We start from the raw sequence: 16818 nt of genomic DNA, 5'->3' as shown, positions 1-16818 counted from the left end.
ATTTTTAAAATATCAAATTATACTTTCGATAAAGTGGATACTTTTCAAATATCTAGGATCAGTATTAACAGATGAAAACCATATTCACGAAGAAATTAATTTTCGACTAAGAGGAGAGAATTCTTATTATTATTCAGTTCAAAATTTTTGTCATCGCGAAACCTATCGAGGACTTTGAAGCTTAAAATACATGAAACTGTAATTGTGCCGGTTGTTCTGTATTGTGAAATATGGTCGCTTACTCTAAGAGAAGAACTTAGACCAAAAGTATTTGAGAACAAGTTTCTGAGACGAATATTCGGACCGAAGAGGAACGGGAATTGGGAATGGCGGAAACTTCAAAAACGAGGAACCACATGATTTATACCGTTTACCAAACATTGTTAGTCATGAAGTCTAGGAGGGTCAGGAGTTGGGCAGGTCATGTAGCCAGAATGAAAGAAAATAGGAACGTTTTCAAAATTTTTGACTAGAAATTCAATCGGAAAACGAGCATTAGGAAGACCTAGGCGTAGGTGGGAGAACAATATGAAGATGGATCTCACAGAAATAGGAATACAAAGGAGAAACTGGCTTGAACTAGTGCGTTTAAACCAGATAATTGGCCCTCTACTTCCCTTCGAAAATCAAATAAAAATTGGCCTTCTATATCTTGGCAAAATTTCTATTATAATGATGGCTTAACATTTCCTACTTGAAAGGTACAGTGGCTGAGTGGTAGAGGACCACTTCTGGTACAAGGGATTCCTGGTTGGATCTCAGGTCATGAGAGTTCGTATATGACAACATTTTTGCCGTTTTTTTTTTTTCCGGGGTTCTCTCGTTTCATCCTATATTCTCATCCTGCGGAAAGGACACTGAGCCAACCCCACAGAACATAAATGACAAGCTCTATCCGAATCAACTTGAGGGTGCCCCTAAAGTTCGGAGCCCTCTCACACGAGGGGTCTACCGTTATCGCCGCCACTGTCTGTATGAAAAAGTGAACTGAGATTAAACTTTCCAGCTTTACGTCCCACGATTATATTCTTAAGATTAAAGGATATGGTTGATTAATGAAAGGGATTGATTATTAAATAATTGGAATTATAACGTGGGCTCAAATGGGAGAACCTCCGAGAAAACCCATTGATATTGATGTGAAATTTTTGTGTGTGTTTACTTGTTTGTAATCGAGCATGCATTTTTTAACGCTGAGGGTGTATGAGTGTAACATACTGTTTAACGTGACAACAGAATAGACAGCACTCGCCTCTTAGAAAGCTTTGGGGGTCAAGGGCTTGATATGACCATGGCATATCTAGTATGATAAAACCAATCGATTTATACTATACTAGTTCGTTTTTGAAGTGGAAGAGGCTGGAGATTACCGCTTAAAAAAAAAAAATCCCGTTTGATGAAATTAGTTTTGTAAATAACTTCAGAATGGAAGGATAATTTCAGTAAATTAAAAAGAATGTAATTTTCTCTACTTTCCAACCGTACTTCCGTTGTACGTTCCAACCATATCACTGTTACTCCCAAAATAAATTTTACCAAACTGAAAGAACTTTTGTCGCTGACTGTACAATGAATACGAATGACGTTAGATATCGAACTCATGAATTTTGCTGTCGGGTTCAATCGGCCTTAAACTGAATAGCTGAGCACTGTGAGAATGAATGCTGTAAGTCGATAGCAAGCCAGAGGCGAGTCTGAGCGAGGCGAACCCCATTGAGATTAGTGAGTGCCTGCGCAAGCCCAATGATGTAAATGGGCGAGAACCTCATCAAGGCTAGCGAGTCCGTGCTCGAGCATCGAGAAGTGTTTGAGTTAGCATGACTCTGACTGACAATAATGATCACATTGCCCCGTTGAAGTTTGCGAAGCTCAGCCCAATAAGGTAAATGAATATGCAAGGCTTATTGAGGCTAACAAGGCTAAGGTGGCATGATTCTCATTGATGTTCGTGAGTCCGTGTGCACTTTGGTTGCAAATGACCATTTAGAAAAAGATCAAGGTGTCCAGGGCATAAAGCAGTTTTAAGAGTTGCTTTTTATATTAAAACTTTCCACATTTATTCTGGTAAAATGGGAAGAATTAACGTGGGCAGTAGGTGAAACGCAAAGATCAACAGTAGTACAAGGTCAAGAGATCTTTCCAATGAAAGAATTGTCTCCACTGTGTCTCTCGTTTATAAACATGTTTTATGACTGTATGTCTAAAGGCTAAAATAAATTATTCATCCTCTTAATATTAGCAGTATAGGTATAATATGTATGGTCACTATAAGTGCTTTATTTTTATGCATATTTTTGTAAATGTGTTTTTTTCATTGCTCATGCCTGCTCAATATGTGTACCATATACACTGAGTGCTCACTGAATTGCGACGACCCCTCCACACAAGAAAGTGTGGCCAGCAGCTTACCTGATTACATACCACTCCGAATGGTTGTATTGCAGAGAAAGAACACACTCGAGGCTACATGTTGGCAGACAGCACACTGTTATAATGGGAAGTGGGCAGGATTTATCCACATTCCAATAGGACATGATTGTGGGTACCAGAGCAATAGATGCGTCAGTAACGCGGACATCAATAGTTGTTGGATGCATCCGTTCCTGTGTAGTGAAGATGTTCAAGAAGTGTGAAGAAAATTTGGTAACAAACTCCAAGAGATGGAACTCAGGGGCGTACGGAAGTTTAAAACATGGGGCGAGCGTCGCGTCAAATAGCTCGTGACAGCCAAACGAACCATCAGTGTCCGGGTATTACGTGACTAATACAGTGGTGGATGTGCAACACCCATATCTCACGCAACTATACAGCGTACATCGGCACGCATGAAGTTCCACAGCAGACGACACACTCGTCCACCGTCGACTTCATCGCGCTTGGGCACAGGAACACGCCAACTGGACCGTAGATGATGGGGAAAGGGTATTTTGGTCCGATAAATCATGGTTTGTGCTACTCCTCTCCGACGGGCGTGTGCAAATGTGCATGTAAGGCGTCAACAGCACGACTCTATGGACCTCTCGTGCATGGTGAGTACTGTACAGGCAGATGGGGGTGTCTGTATGGTTTGGGGATGCTTCTGTTTGGAACACCGATTGTGCCAGTTGGTGTGCATTAACCACAGTGTGACAGTTGGTGTGCTGGTGTTACAGGATCATGTACACCCTAAAATGCAACCTTCTACCTCACACGAACACTGCATTTTCCATGACGACAATGTACAGTGCCACCAACTCAGGACCGTACTTGCTTGGTTTAAGGAACATTCCTCGGAGCTGCATCATGTTGCGAATAACCACAACATACATAATTTAGTGCAACATGCAAACCTATACCTCGGTAAACCAGCCCTAGCTCCTACCTTCAAAACATTTTTTTTTTTTTTTTTTTAATATATATAAGGAGGAACCACTGGACAAATCCACCGAAATACAAGTTTACTTTTGCACTACGTGTAATGGAGCAATTGATACTTTCCATATAATACTACTTTAATTTCCTTTAGCCTTATTTCCAAAAATACTTTTTTTTCAAGAGTAGCAAATTAGTGGGGTAAGGATCTAATCTACTTTCTGAAAGGGGGTTTCATTTACAAATAGATTTTAATACAATGATAATAATTAATCGTAACAAGCAGAACCCCTTTAAGACACCGGATCTTAATCCTATAGAAGATTTATAGAATGATGTGGAACGAGCTCTTCGCACTATGACTACTGCACCGATATCTATGGGCTCATTGTGAGATGCTAATAGGAATATATTGTGTCAGATCCCCATGGAAACATATCAGCAACTATTAGAAATCATGTTACGCCGTGTCCAGGACGTCCTCTGAACTTTATAGACTGTTTTATACTTTGATAAGCTCCGCGCTATCAACATAAGTCTTTCTCAAAGACGGTCCACTTGGAACTCTTTGTTTTGCGTATTTCTCGAGAAAGTTTCTAAAGGATACTTTTTCTAGCCTCTAGAGGAATGTGCACGTTAATTAGAGCTTCAATTAGATTATGTGCAGAACTTTTGGTACGTGAAGCGAGATTCGTGAATGTTCCAAGAAGATACGTTCAGCTTTTTACTAGCTGATTTGCGTGTCCTTACAGATTTGTGTGTAGCAATGTTGTATTGTGTGGCAGAATAAGGCCTCTCAGCGAAAACCACAGTTTCATATAATTTGAAAAACTGTATAGAACCATCTGTTGGAAACACACTACAACCAAATTCACTCACAAATTTTTCCATCTTCTTTTTCCTAGAAATGCCTGCTTTCGGCATCTTGAAAGACTGAAATGAACACCAACAGCAGCTATGTATCACGCACGACAGCGACTCACAATAACTGCGCATACCTGGCAATTCTTTAAAGTAAGCATCTTCTTTTATCTTTGGCATTTAAAATTCAAAAAATTGAAAACACACTATCATCGCCCCTTCACTTGTCACATTCCAACGGCAATGGACTGCAGTTATTAACAGATACTGCGATTGCTTGACCAGATGAGAGCGAGCTAAATCTTTGATATACTGTAGACAATTCAAGACTAAAGTAAACTGAAGAATTTCTACTATATCTGAATGTTGTATTTCTGCTGGACTTAGAACATTCTGCCAAACACACTGAACTTGTATCTTGTTCGTTATAACTTTGGAAATATTCCACAGTATTAATGAAACAAAATTAACCAATTCATCAAATATAGTAATAGTACTTGTTATCGATGGAAGTTTTGTAGAAAAAGGGAAAGAGGTATTTATTGATCTAGAAAAGGCTTTTGATTGGGTGAATTGGGAATTATTATTGGAAGTTCTAAAGAAAGGTGGGTTTTAATGAAAAGATTGAAGACTCATGAGAAACTTACATATGAACGAACAAGTAAGTGTTAGAATAGGGGAGAAAATGATAGAGGAGGGTGCAATCGGAAAGGGAATTCGACAGGGATACTGTCTCACACCAGCATCGTTTAATGTCTACCCAGAGGAGATAATGAAAAGGAGTCCACATAATGAAGCTGGTATTTCAGAAGGAGGTAGAATGATTAGGTGTATACGGTTTACAGATAATATGGCGCTTGTTGCAGAATCTGAAGAGAAAATCAATAGGATGTTAGAAAACTTGTGGAAGAAATGTGAAGAATATGGGATGAAATAAATGTTAGAAAGACAAAAGCTATGGTGCTTGGAACGAAAGGGTCGATGTCAAATATAAAAGTAGGGGGGGGAGAAAATAGAACAAGTGACTAGTTTTCGATACCTGGGTAGTATTATTAGTGATGATATGAAGTGTGAACGTGAAATAAAAGCAAGGATAGAAATGGCAAAAGAAGCTCTTAGGAGAAAGAAAATACTATTTTCTGAGACCTTGAATAAAGAGTTGAGAAAAAGATTCATAAAATGCTTCGTTTGGATTATTGTACTGTATGGGTCAGAAACATGGACATTACGCAAAAGGATGAGAAACAACTAGAAGCTTTCAAAATGTGGGTGTGAAAAAGAATGAAGAGAATTAGCTGGGGTCGGGCGGAAAACGAGTGAGAGGGTATTTGAAATGGTAGGGGAGAAAATAATATTTGATATTATTAACAAGAGAATGAGAATCTGGTTCGGACATTGGCTAAGAAGGAACTGTATTATGAGGGACGTGCTAGAGGGTATGGTGGCAGGAAAGAGAGGGAGGGGGCAAAGGAGACTACAATTAATGGACGATATCAAAACAGAAAAATCGTACTTTAAGACGAAGAGGTTAACGGAAGACCGTGGAGCATGGAAGCTTCTCAGCTGCGGCAGGTGACCTACCAATAATGGCAGAATACCTATGATGGTGATGAATACTTGTGTAAAAATTTCAGCAATGTAACATAACCTTCATTAGATGGCGTGTCTAGTGAAGGCTAATTATCGCTGAGATGAATAGTGATACTTCTAATGCTGTTTAGATCCAAATTGAGCCCCGTAACTTGGGGGAAGGGGAGATATGTAAAAATGATTGAAAATGACCGATATTAGTGCCGAGTCCACAGTTTTCGGGGTCGCTGAGGTAAACAGTGACACTTTCGATCCCGTTTAAATCTAAATTCAATCCCGCAACTTGGGGAGGGAATTTATATATAAAAAATGATCGAAAATGACCGATATTAATGAAGATTATATAGTTTTCTGGGTCGCTTAGACGAACAGTGACACTTCATATGCCGTTTAATTCTAAATTCAACCCCCATTGCCCTTTATGTCCAAAATAAAACTATGCTCCCCGCGCGAAGAACGGGTAATCTGCTAGTTTCTTATAAAACTTACTCCGTTGATGGTCATAGATAACTGTAGAATAGTGCTTGTATGATTGTTATCGATGGCGTGATCGGAACTTATTGATGTCAGGTTACTAGAAGATAAGATGATTATGAGCTAAATGTTCTGTATGAAGTAGTTAGTCATGATAATGTCTGTATTAGTAGTATGGTTTAATATATAGTGAAGATCGTTGTATTGGTGTTTTCGTGTGTGTGAACCAATCATCGGTTCATGATTTGACGAGAGATTGTAAAGTAATAAAGAAGAGTAATATGATGACAAATACATTTGAAAGTAATTAGTTATTTAGTTATAGTTCAGGGTGGACATGGAGCCCCATCACGTGGGACGTAAAACTTAAAGATTTCATTTCATTTTCATTCCCATAACTATTCTTATTCAAATGTAATACAAGATCTTGAAATTTAAAATTTTTTGAGCCGCTTCGTACACGCATAGATTAAATGACGTTTGCACAACTAAAGGGCGTAGTAGTGATGAAGTTCATAGAATTAAGATTTCATAGATTTTCATGTTTACTTTGTCTCCTCTCACTTTTAATAACAAAATTTGGGAAGTTTATTAGTGTAAATCCGAATATTAGAAATGTAAGTACTGTTGTCAAATTATATTTTTCTACTGAATTTCGTTACAGATTCATTCCAAAGGTTTACTTTTCGGTATTTACGAAGATTTTGGCAACTACACATGTGCTGGCTATCCAGGAATCTTGGGTTATTTGCAGTTAGATGCCAACACCTTTGCGTCGTGGGATGTCGATTATGTCAAGCTTGATGGATGCTATTCTCATCCAAAGGATATGGATAGAGGTAACTTGTTCTTGTAAATAAGCTCTTAGGTGATCTATATGAACATCATGTCTTAACTTCATCTATCTTCACTCTGGAACTATTACCTAAATATTTAATACTTTTCTGACCAGAGTATGTACTCATTTATTAAAATTAAAATAAGGCGTAACAGTTTCAATAATTTAACGTTACCTTCATCAGGCGTTAACTAGCAGAAATATCTTCGCAACACTCAAGATTAGATAAAGTTTCCATTAGATAAAGTTCCCATAATTTTAGGTACGCAGCGAGAATACATGAAATTTTTTAGCACAACATGAGTTCACTTTAGTTGTTCTGTTTGAATAAGATATTTTCTCTGCTAAAGCTCACGTGATTTGATGATTCGGGACATCTTGTGCGATTATTTAAAGCTACAATGCACTTTTAATTTGTATATGACATTGTTGCATGTATCTTATGTTAGAACACGCTATTGCTATAGAAATATATAACAATAAAATGTGTGTGGTGTGTGATAAATTAATTTTTATAACCAAATTGGCAGTTAAGTAGATGTAAGTATTTAAGTATAGTAGTTTAGAATAACGAAGTAATTTTGTGAAGGTAGGTTAAAATTTTGTCTGAAACATGTGTAAACATAGAGACAGATGGGAGGACAATATTAAGATGGATCTCACAGAAATAGGAATACAAAGTAGAAACTAGCTAAGGACAGAAGTCAAATGGAGATCTTTTGTAAACGCGGCACTGGACCTCCGGCTTCCATAGACCATAGAGTTAGTTGGTTAACATGTGTAAAAAGGCTCCGCGGTGGCTCAGTGGTAGAGCGTTCACCTCTGGTGCATGGGATCCTTGGTTCGATCCGAGTTCACGCCAAGTTAACTTTGTGGTGGAAGAACAACGTGTGCATGGGTTTTTTCGGGGGTTCTCCCGTTTCCTCCCACTTTGTTCATTCCACCATTTTATTCATTTCTCATCATCGCCGTCTTCTTTAGGCTAGCCGGTTAACCGCGGGACCTAAAACTTAAAGATTTCATTTCGTTTTCATTTCAACATGTGTAAAAGAAAATTCGTCCAATTGCTTTTTGAAAATTTCCACAGTTCAGTCCCCAAACTTAGTTCCTTTATAAAACATAAGATGTTAAATTTGTAATAAAACTTACAATTATTCATAATTAACTATAATTATTTTGAAATTTCTATTACTTCAGGTTACCCTGAGTTCGGATATTACTTGAACAGGACAGGGAGACCAATGGTTTATTCTTGTAGTTGGCCTGTGTACCAAATATACGCAGGAATGAGGGTAAGTTTACATTGTCGTGCTAATTTTATTCACTTAAAATTCATTTCGGAAGATTAAAAGAAAAAGAAAATACTATTAATGTTGAGAAATAATGCCGTCATAGTATATTTTGTTTCCTTGTAACAGTGTCTGGAGATTAGGGATCTAAGTTTCTTTGTCAAGAGAAAGGAAATATCTTGAACCTCACGGGAAAAGACTTACAGTAATCTCAGTAAAAGTTACATATTTAAGTAAAAATATATCGAAAATGTAATCTCTGGTAGACAGTAAAAAGATCACGTACTAGAAGTTTCAATTTCGTCCGATAGATGTCAGCCACTGGATGACGTTTTTTGCCATCTAAGAGCAAGATGTGTAACTTCCACTACCTTTGCAGAAAACAGAATTGAAAAATTCACTTTCATTCAAGAGTTATCGTGTCGAGTAACGAACGGACGTAAGTCAGCGTTACTCGTTAAGGTGTTAACGGATTAACTTCATTAACGAACTCGGACAAGGTAATCGCTCCGCTTTCTTCAAGAGTTACCGTGCAGAATAACGGACGGACATAAGTGACCGTTACCCATTAAGATGTTAATGGATTAAATCTATTAATGAACTCGGCCGATATAATTGCTCTAGTTATCTATTGTAAAAATAAAATTAAAATACACACTTTCGTTCAACAGTTATTGTGTGGGATAACGGACGGACTAAGTCATCGTTATCCGTTAAGATATTAACGGATTGATTCCGTTAAACGAAGTCTGTCGAGATAATGCTCTAGCTATCTACTGCTGGAAGCAGAATTGAAGGATTCACTTTCATGCGAGGATTATTGTGTGCACTAACGGACAAATATAAATCGCCGTTACTCTTGATGTTAACGGATTGACTCAACTAATGAAGTCCGTCGAGATGATCACTCTTGTTATCAATTGGCAAAGGGGAATTCAAAAAATCTTTTCTGTTCAAAAGTTATCGTAAGAAGTTACGGACGTACTAACATAAGTCCTGCTTGTATGATATTAATAAAAATATTTTTCGCTAAGCAGTGTCGTCCTGTTTGTTCCGGAGAACCGGATCTAAAGTAGGAAATGATGTCGGAGTTTTAAAAGTCGTCGTGCACCCGCTGCTTGTGTTTATCATGAAATATTGTATACATGAAGAAGCGAAATATAGTAGAAAAATATTCCTTGACGTACCATAGAGATAAAAATATTTGCTGTTTTACATAAAGTTTAAAACTGTACTAAACAGTTTTTGACCTAAGATAGAGCAGGAAGCACGACTATAGCATAGTATTCACACTTATAATGATTTCAGTAGACATAAATCATCACAGTATATTAATAACACAAGGTCTACAGGGTGATCACAAAGTCCCGTGTCCACATACAGAGTGGCCTAAAAGTAGGTATACAGCCCTGTATTATTCAAATACGTCGTTTTACTTTTTTAAATAATGAATATTTCCTTCGATCTGTTTCGAGTTTAACATATAAGTGAAAACATATTAGAAACAAATAATAAGGAAACTAAGTCAATACCTGTATAAATAATAATAAGTAAATGATATAAAATATCATGAGCCGATCAATACGGCACTGTATATCTACTTTTGGGCAACCCTGTATTCATAGATGGTCTCACTGTATTAATGGGGATTATGGCAGAGGACAACTTTAAGGTAGTGTAACTATTCTTTACCAAGATGATAGATAAGGATTACGGGGTGGCCACTCCAAAGGTGCAAACAAGTGGACAGAACCACATCCAATCCATTAATCAGGAAATACCTCATTGAGATGTTCTCTAGCGGCAATAATATGATGGGCTTGTGCTCCATTCTGCTGGAACCATACCCGACCGAGCAGTCATCGATCTTGCAGCTATGGTATAAACCAATCACATAACATGATGAGATACGCATTGTGATTCACAGCACCGTCAAAGAAATATGGACCTACTAAATGGGTTGCAGACATTGCAACCCAGATCATAACATGTGGTCATAAGTATTTAAGTTTTTTTTTTTTTTTTTTTTTTTTTTTTTTTTTTTTTACTTCAGAAATAAACATTTTTGGCTTTTGTACCGCTGTATATTACATATTTGTCCGAGAAAACACTTTCCTTTTGAGAAAAAAAAAAAAAAAAAGTTGTAAAGACATCGTGCATTCGCCCACAAGCCTGCTGACGTTTTTGTATGTCATTATCACTCAATTAGTTTACAAACGAAGGTTTAAGTGCCTTTAACTGCAAATCCTTCGTCGTATGTTTTTGTAATGTCGAGTATAGAACACCCAATTCCTGCGACCACTTACGTATTAACTTTTTTTTTTTTCTTCGAATATTCGACAGGCCTCTACATACTTTTCCAGTCGTCCTAAGCGGAGCTTACCTTTTTATGCAACCAGTTGCAAAGAGCTTTTTCTTCTACCGTAAAATTGTTAGTTTTCGAAGGAAAGATTTCTGAAACCTTACAGTGAAATCATGCTAAATCTCTTTCATTGATTTTCGTGTGTGAGGTCGTTTGTGAACCCACGTGCTCATTATGATCCGTTCCTCCATGGTGTAAGTGGAGTCATCATCCATTATTTAGATGTATATCAGCACCGGCTACAATAAGAAACAACAATTCATTAACATCTATGTAATACATAGGGGGTAACGGGAGTTTGTGTCACTCTGTACAATCTAAAAAAAAAAATCCTAACTTATCATTGTATTTTCGGCGACCTGCAAACTATGCTTTATCAGTTTTCTTAAAGAGTAATTGATTCTTTTATAATCTAATTGTTAAAGAGACAAGTGAAACACTTTCTTCGTTGATTGCGTTTATGAGTTTTTCCTGTACAGTTTCACCGATTTATTTTGTGGTATTATTTATCAGGTTAAGTTACTTACATAAAGATCGAATAACTTTATAAACATATTTCGCACGTTTGGTGCAAGAGTTCTAATACTGAAATAAGACCTCTTCAGAAACTATTGTTTATATAGATCTTTCCTTTTTCAGGAGATTCCTTTATGAAAAAGTTGCACAGGAAACCCTTACAGACGTGATTCTTTTTCGTGATTTCTTTCTTTCATGCTTTCCGTGCTTTTTTTTCTTCCTTTCGTACTTTCATTCTTTGTTCCGTGCTTTCTTTCTTTCGTGCTTGCTTTCTTTCTTTTGTGTTTCTCGTGTTTTTTTTCTTTCGTGCTTTCTTTCATGCTTTCCGTGCTTTCTTTCTTTCGTACTTTCATTCTTTGTTCCGTGCTTGCTTTATTTCTTTCTTTTGTGCTTCTGGTGTTTTCCTTTCTTTCATGCTTTCCGTGCTTTTTTTTCTTTTGTGTTCTTTCTTTCTTTCTTCCGTGCTTTAAGTGCATTCTTTTTTTTCTTTCTTTCGTGCTTCCATTCTTTTGTGCTTTTTTGTGCTTTCTTTCGTGTTTTTCGTATTCTTTCATGCTTTTCGTACCACCTTCCTTTCTTTCGTGTTTCTTTCTTCCTCCCTTTCTTCTTGAACGCAGGTTCTATCCCCTTCACGTAACATAACTTCAAGGGGCCACTAAGTCAATAGAGCAATACAGACGTAGTCAATGAAATAATTATTCCACTTGTCTCTTTAACAGTGTGATATGATTCGTTTATTTGAATTGGATGTGTTTTCGTTCCACTCGTCTAAACTCTTGCGTCAACAGAAAATATGCAAACCTCTGTGCACATATTAAATCAGTCGATAGTCCAAAAAGATTTGGACCTAGTTTATTGGTAGCTCCGGAACAAAAAGTAATCACGTTTCAAATGATTGCATAATATTATGTTACAGTGAAGCTTTTGTTTTATAAATCTGTATAGTGTAAAAACATATCACTACTTTTCACTGATTGTGTAATTTAATATCGTTTTCGTATGCAGAGTAAAACTACGAGGGACAGTCAAAATGTTCGTGGAATGGTGTTCTGGTTTTGGCATTTATGATGCAATCACAGTGAATCTTGTACACTACAGTCCTTAGGTTGCCTAGTTATGAATACGACAAGAGTGAACAGGTTATAACAGTCAGTTTATGAGTTGTGTAGCTAAACGGAGGAGTATGTGGTGATGATCAGTTAGTGCAATGTTGCGGTTCAAACGATGCACAAACATCAAGTTCATGTGCAAATAGGGGACATCTGCTTTAGATACTTATTTGATAGTTTTTAAAATCAGTTTACAGTGTCAGTACTTTAAGGAAAACGGCACCAATACCCGTTTCGCTACCGTAGAAGACATCAGTACTTTAAGGAAAACGGCACCAATACCCGTTTCGCTACCGTAGAAGACATCAGTACTTTAAGGAAAACGGCACCAATACCCGTTTTGCTACCGTAGAAGACATCAGTATTTTAAGGAAAACGGTACCAATACCCGTTTCGCCACCGTAGAAGACATCGGTACTTTAAGAAAAACGGCACCAATACCCGTTTCGCCACCGTAGAAGACATCAGTACTTTAAGAAAAACGGCACCAATACCCGTTTCGCCACCGTAGAAGACATCGGTACTTTAAGAAAAACGGCACCAATACCCGTTTCGCCACCGTAGAAGACATCAGTACTTTAAGGAAAACGGCACCAATACCCGTTTCGCCACCGTAGAAGACATCAATACTTTAAGGAAAACGGCACCAATACCCGTTTCGCCACCGTAGAAGACATCAATACTTTAAGGAAAACGGCACCAATACCCGTTTCGCCACCGTGGAAGACATCCAAACCAACGTGAGAGGTGAACTTCGGAACATACCAAAACAGAACTTTCAGTGTTGTTTTCAGCGATGTCAGGAGCGGTAAAACAAGTGTGTGTGTGTTCTCAAGGACCCTATTTTGGAGGCGGTTAAGTGGTTGTGTACTTACAGTGTGGTAATAGATAGTTACAACGAAATTCTGGAAACTTGGTGACTGCTCCTCGTAGTATAGAACACTTTTTGTTTCATCTCTTATTTTTTTTTTATCTTACATTCTAGTTTCACAGCAGTAGTACCATTATTTCTCTTCAGTCTTCTAATAGACTATGGCTTCGAGGAAATCTAATTGCAGTATCCTCATTTAACGTCACGTCGTAATAAAATTCTAAACAACATAATTTTACGATATTACAACAAATAAAAAAGTGAATGACTTGAGCGGGACTCGTACCCAGGATCTTTGGCGTACCGTGCCTATACATTAACCCCTGTGCTACTCAGTCTGTTTCCCAGAACAAGCACACACTTTCTCACTCTTGAAGTCGGTGCTCTTCACAATCTAGCTGTTGTGCTTGGACAATCCAGTGTTCATATTTAGAACACCTCTGACGGTTGTATTATCATTATACACTAGACCCCCGAGTATCCGGCCTGGTTTTCTTTTATCGTAATTAAATCAGAAAGGCAAGGCGTTGCATTGGCAACATTGCTAAGGCATTGGAAGCGGGCTTCTGCTACGATCCTCCTACGTGTTGTGTGCAAAATACAGGTTGCAGGTTTTCCAGTGCTCCTATATTTCCTATATTTTAACGAAACCTCCTATATTTTTGTGACACTGCTACTTCCACTTGTGAAAATAATATAAGGAAATAAAGGTGTGGGTGATTGAAGGGCCTTAGTTTCCACAGTAGGGTAGTTAAGTGGAGAGTCTTCTGTGTTTCGTCCTTTCCTGCTTATTGTCAAAAAATTACACCAAACAGTATACAGTTAGCGCAAAAAGTATTCATACACCTACAAAATGGAACAAAAATTAAACTAGTTTCGTCATATTCATTAAAAAGTTCTATGGGGTAGTGATTTAAAGACATGAATAATTTATTCAGGTGTATCAATACTTTTTGCACTAACTATGGGCAAATAGTTGTAGAATATGTTACGCAGTCAAACCTTAAAAGCGCAAGCTGCAGAATGTTTACATTTCAGATAGTTGTTCCAAGAAAGGTGCAACGGTATTTCCACGTGTTCCCCGTAGCGTTTTCAGTATTCCATTGTCATTTCTGCATTTTCTCTTTGTCATTCCTGTTCTACCTATTGGATAATTTAAATGTTCCTTCGAATAGGTAGAAATATTGTTATTTGAGTTTCTTTGTTCATTGTTCTTTGAAAATGTTCCAAATGCACAAATGTTCTTTCAAAATGTTCCAGAAAACAATTGAAATATTCCTTTTTCACAGCTTCACGAAACCTCCTATATTTTTTCGTCGTGATTTCCTATATTTTTTCATTAGCATTGGAAAGCCTGAGGTTGTGACAGCGTTCTGCTCCATGTTCATTGTTTCGTGAGTGTGTAACGGACCTCAATACAGTACGCTTGCCGGTGTTCCTGATCATTACTGTACAGCACGTACAATACTGTATTCGTAAATTTTCTTGGGGTATGCGTAATGTTTGAGTCATTTTTTTTTTTTTTAAGAATTAGGCCTACGATTTACGTTAATGTTTTGTTTATGTTTCCTGCATTTAAGTTAGGCATTACAGAACTTATGTTAAAATGTGAACAGTTTACGTATACTGTACGTATTCTTTAACGTACTTTTTCTTTAATAATTTCTTGAAACGTCCAGCGCAGTACATAAACATTGATAAACTAACAGCACAGAGTCAAATAAGAAGTGAGAAAATGCGTGCTGTATTATAACAGGGAGTTTTGATTTAAAAACTTAGGTTTCTGGTATTGATGGGGCGAAGAAATGAGTTCATAGAACTCCGGCCTATCCGGTTTTTTTTTGTTACCTGGTCTGCTCTTCCGCCATTGTTAGGCTGGATCCCCGGAGTCTACTGTATATTAATTAAAGGAAGAAACAACCGGATATTTAACACACCAAATTCTCTGTAGGTGCCAGTTCAATGATATACAAATTCATTGATATTTACGTCTTTGATATCATTGAATTCGCAGTTACAGAGGATTTGGTGCCTTAAAAATCTGGTTGTTTTCTCCTTTCGTCAATATATAATTTTGTCTTTCTAAACAATAAAATTCAACAATGAAAAACTCATCAATCGACTAATACAACACAACAAATAAAAAGGAATGACAATAATGCAAGGTACAATACAGTGCTAACCAATAATCCATCATGGTACACGGAAAACAAGTAAAGCGTGTGTGCTAGTAGATCATATTTTTTTCTTGCTTTTTTGTGCCGTTTATTTTTGTCATTATTTTCTTTTTTTCATTTCATTTCAGCCTAATTACACATCTATTGTAGAGCACTGTAATCTCTGGCGAAATTACGACGACATTCAGGACTCCTGGGACAGTGTGCAGTCTATTATTGACTACTATGGCAATAACCAAGATATTATAATACCCAACGCTGGTCCAGGGCATTGGAATGACCCTGATATGGTGAGTATATATGTAAAGTTTTGTTCAATATTGAATATTAGACGTAGTTCCTGTTTAGTTTAAGGTTATTTAACAGTTCCTTTCTTAAAGTTTTCATCACGCTACTGATGCCCTAATGTCCCACCTTTGAACATTAATAACTTCTAAACTGTACAAGATAGGAACAAACAAATTACACCACTAAATTCCTGAGCTCAAGCTAGTGTTATTTGATGTGTCATACACCCCTTTTCCCATTTAAAAAAAATGACTTGAATCCAAAATGCCGGATTTCAAGATGGCGGCCATGAATGACATACACTCCAAAAGTTGCGGCCCCTCATCAAAACCTCTGTTCCCATCATCACTTTTTACTTTTCCCGTCGATTTTCAAACTTATGCAGGTGTCCAAGGACTTTTGACTCACCCTGTATAATCAACATGATTGTTTAAAAAGGAAAAAAAAAAAAATAATTGTAGAGGTTGACCGTAAGAATATGTACTATTCACAATACATTTACAAACTTAGTCAAAATGTCTTCAGACGTTCTGAAGCAGCACGGGCTTCTTTGGCAGGTGACAAGAATAAAAGGGAATGCTCGAAGAAACATAGTGTTGCTTCGATTTATAATAATAAAAAAGATTTTTTTTCTTAACTTACGTCTGGTGCGTGGGATTCTTGGTTCCATGTGTCCGTGGTTTTTCTCGGGGTACTCCCGTTTCCTCTCACTTTCTTATTCCATTAACTCTTATATCATCATTCACTTCCCTTGATCGTCGTCTCCCTTAGTAAAAAATGGCATATTCATGGGACGTTAAACTTTTTTTTTTTTTTTTTAACTTGGAGTGCTACGTGCGTTGTACAAAGTTTGGATAAATTTGACGCGACTTTTTAAATGAGAAAATAGTATTTTGAAGTGGAGGATTTTTCAGTTCATCATAAAACATTTAAAACATTTAGTTCTGATTTATCTGTAATAATAATTCTTGCAGTTTCAGCAATATATCATTACCTTCATCATACACATGGTTCTAGTTCCAAAACTAGAATGAACAGCATAGTCATTTTAGCATTAAAATAAACTAATTAACCAACTAGACTGTGGCTATT

The 16818-nt window shown here is 37.1% G+C and overlaps 1 protein-coding gene across 5 annotated transcripts in view; it reads left to right on the top strand.

The window, feature by feature from the left end:
* LOC145670463 (alpha-N-acetylgalactosaminidase) overlaps positions 1 to 16818 on the top strand; it is a 97981-nt gene that overhangs the window by 57792 nt on the left and 23371 nt on the right. For all 5 annotated transcript variants that reach the window (XM_081739169.1, XM_081739172.1, XM_081739173.1 and 2 more), the window contains exons 4-6: positions 6941 to 7115; positions 8312 to 8406; positions 15567 to 15728. In XM_081739169.1, coding sequence (XP_081595295.1) covers positions 6941 to 7115; positions 8312 to 8406; positions 15567 to 15728 — 432 coding nt within the window. The remainder of the gene's footprint in view (positions 1 to 6940; positions 7116 to 8311; positions 8407 to 15566; positions 15729 to 16818) is intronic.

This window comes from Thermobia domestica, chromosome 14 (genome assembly GCF_964235325.1).
Source record: "Thermobia domestica chromosome 14, izTheDome1.hap1.1, whole genome shotgun sequence".
Lineage (NCBI taxonomy): Eukaryota > Metazoa > Arthropoda > Insecta > Zygentoma > Lepismatidae > Thermobia > Thermobia domestica.
This window is presented reverse-complemented; position numbering and strand designations above follow the sequence as displayed.